Here is a 1874-nt window from a genome sequence, read left to right on the forward strand (position 1 = left end):
GAGAAGACAGAAAAATTCACAGGTTTTAAGACTCCAAAGAGAGAAATGAGGGAATTCTAATAGCTATGACTCAAGCAAGTTCCTAGTAAGTCCCATGCTAAATAAAACAATTATTCATTGGGTGTTAATAGCTTTGGTACTTTCTAGTAGAAAAGCAGAAATTAAGTAATTTGCCCATGGGTACACAGTTTCTCATATATGAACAGTAATGTCACCTGATTCATGGAGTTTGGGAGAAAATTAAATGAGTTAATATATGTAAAGTATAGTGCCAGCTAAATTGATAAGTACTCATTAAATAACAGCTACTATTATTGTTATTACCATGCTGGGTACTATTCTAAGTACTTTAAGTACATTATTTAATTTGATCTTCACAATAGCTTCATGTGGTAGATAACATCATTCCCTTTTTATAATTAGTAAACTATGAATTAGAAAAATTAAGTAACTTGTCCAATGACACACAACTAATATGTGTTGAAAATACAATTTGAACTGAGACAATCCAAGGTTCACGCTCTTAAAACTATGTTATGGACTCAGAAACTAAAGAGCTCTTGGAGAACAAGGCAGAGTCTAAAAGGAAAATAACTCAGACCCAGTATTCAAGGAAGCTCCAGATTCACACGTTTTGCTTGATCTTCTGGACTTGAACTCCCTGGGAGTCCAAAACCAGATCAAAGACACATCATCAGTTCTACAGAGGCAGAAAAATGTTAAACTTAAGTGGCTTTGGGGGTAGGAAGAGGGACTGTCTGCAGTTGGGCACAGGGGACCTACTTATGGAAAATATTCTAAAATTCCTCTGTAAGGCTTTTTTTGGGGGTGGATGGGAGGGAATGTGCTAAAATTGGGTTAATTTTAGATGATGTTAATTCCACACAACTCAGTAAATTTACTAAAAATCATTGTATTGTACACTTAAAATGGGTGGTTTTATGGTATGTATATACATTATACCTCAAGAAAGCTATTATTTAAAACAATTTTTTAGCCCAGTGCACCCTGGAGGTTGCCCATGCCAGTGTTTAACCACATGTGTGGTGTGAACTTACAGGCATCATGTTGTGAAGAGATGGGGGCTGCGGTGACTCACGCAATCAGGAATCTCAACCTAGAGAACCGGGCGCAATGGGAAATCAGCAAGATGAAGCCCTTCCCCGCTCCCAGGCACCCCTCCACCAAGAACCTCCTGCGAAAGCAGATGAGCAGCCATCCAGAAATTAAGGGAGAAATTGCTAGAAAAAATGACAAACTGCTGTCATTACTAAAAGATGTGTATGTCGATTCCAAAGATCCCGTGTCTTCTGTGCAGGTAAAGGATGCTGGAAAACGTCAGAAGCCAAAGGAGTTCAGCTTGCCGGAAAATCATCATCCTGACATGATGAATATTAAGAACATTCCCAAAGGCAAAATTTCCATTGTAGAGGCACTGACACTTCTCAATAATCATAAACTTTATCCAGACACATGGACTGCTGAGAAAATACCAAGATGTAAATTCTCTCCTTAAATATTTCATAACTTTTGAAGTCAAAAATCTTACCCCCTGAAGGCAAGAAAGCAATACAATCAAAATGAAGAGAATCTTGAAATTACTTTTCCTTAATGTACTCTGTGTCCCCGTACCCTGTTTATTTTCTCATTTTTAGCATATTAAATTATATAAATTTAAAAAATAAAATTAAAATAAATAAAAATTTTAAACAAACCAATAAAACATATAGATATTATGTTTCTGCTCTAATCAACCCTGAATCTCCAAGGTGGGCCTAATGAATTGATACTTGTTAACTAAATCTATAATAGTTTTTCACTACTGTGAAATAAATGACCCTAAAAACTAGTGATGTAAGACAACTTTTTCATTT

The 1874-nt window shown here is 35.9% G+C and overlaps 1 protein-coding gene across 1 annotated transcript; it reads left to right on the forward strand.

The window, feature by feature from the left end:
- The first annotated feature begins 1058 nt into the window (after positions 1-1058).
- Positions 1059-1516, forward strand: LOC101279428 (NADH dehydrogenase [ubiquinone] 1 alpha subcomplex assembly factor 4-like). The gene has a single exon (XM_012531986.3). The coding sequence runs from the start codon at positions 1079-1081 to the stop codon at positions 1514-1516; it is 438 nt and encodes a 145-aa protein (XP_012387440.3). The 5' UTR covers positions 1059-1078.
- Positions 1517-1874: the final 358 nt, after the last annotated feature.

This window comes from Orcinus orca, chromosome 7, assembly GCF_937001465.1.
Source record: "Orcinus orca chromosome 7, mOrcOrc1.1, whole genome shotgun sequence".
In the NCBI taxonomy this organism is placed as follows: domain Eukaryota; kingdom Metazoa; phylum Chordata; class Mammalia; order Artiodactyla; family Delphinidae; genus Orcinus; species Orcinus orca.

Excerpts from the sequence above, each read along its gene's own strand:
- LOC101279428 (XM_012531986.3), top strand. The coding sequence starts at position 1,079 with ATGGGGGCTGCGGTGACTCACGCAATCAGGAATCTCAACCTAGAGAAC.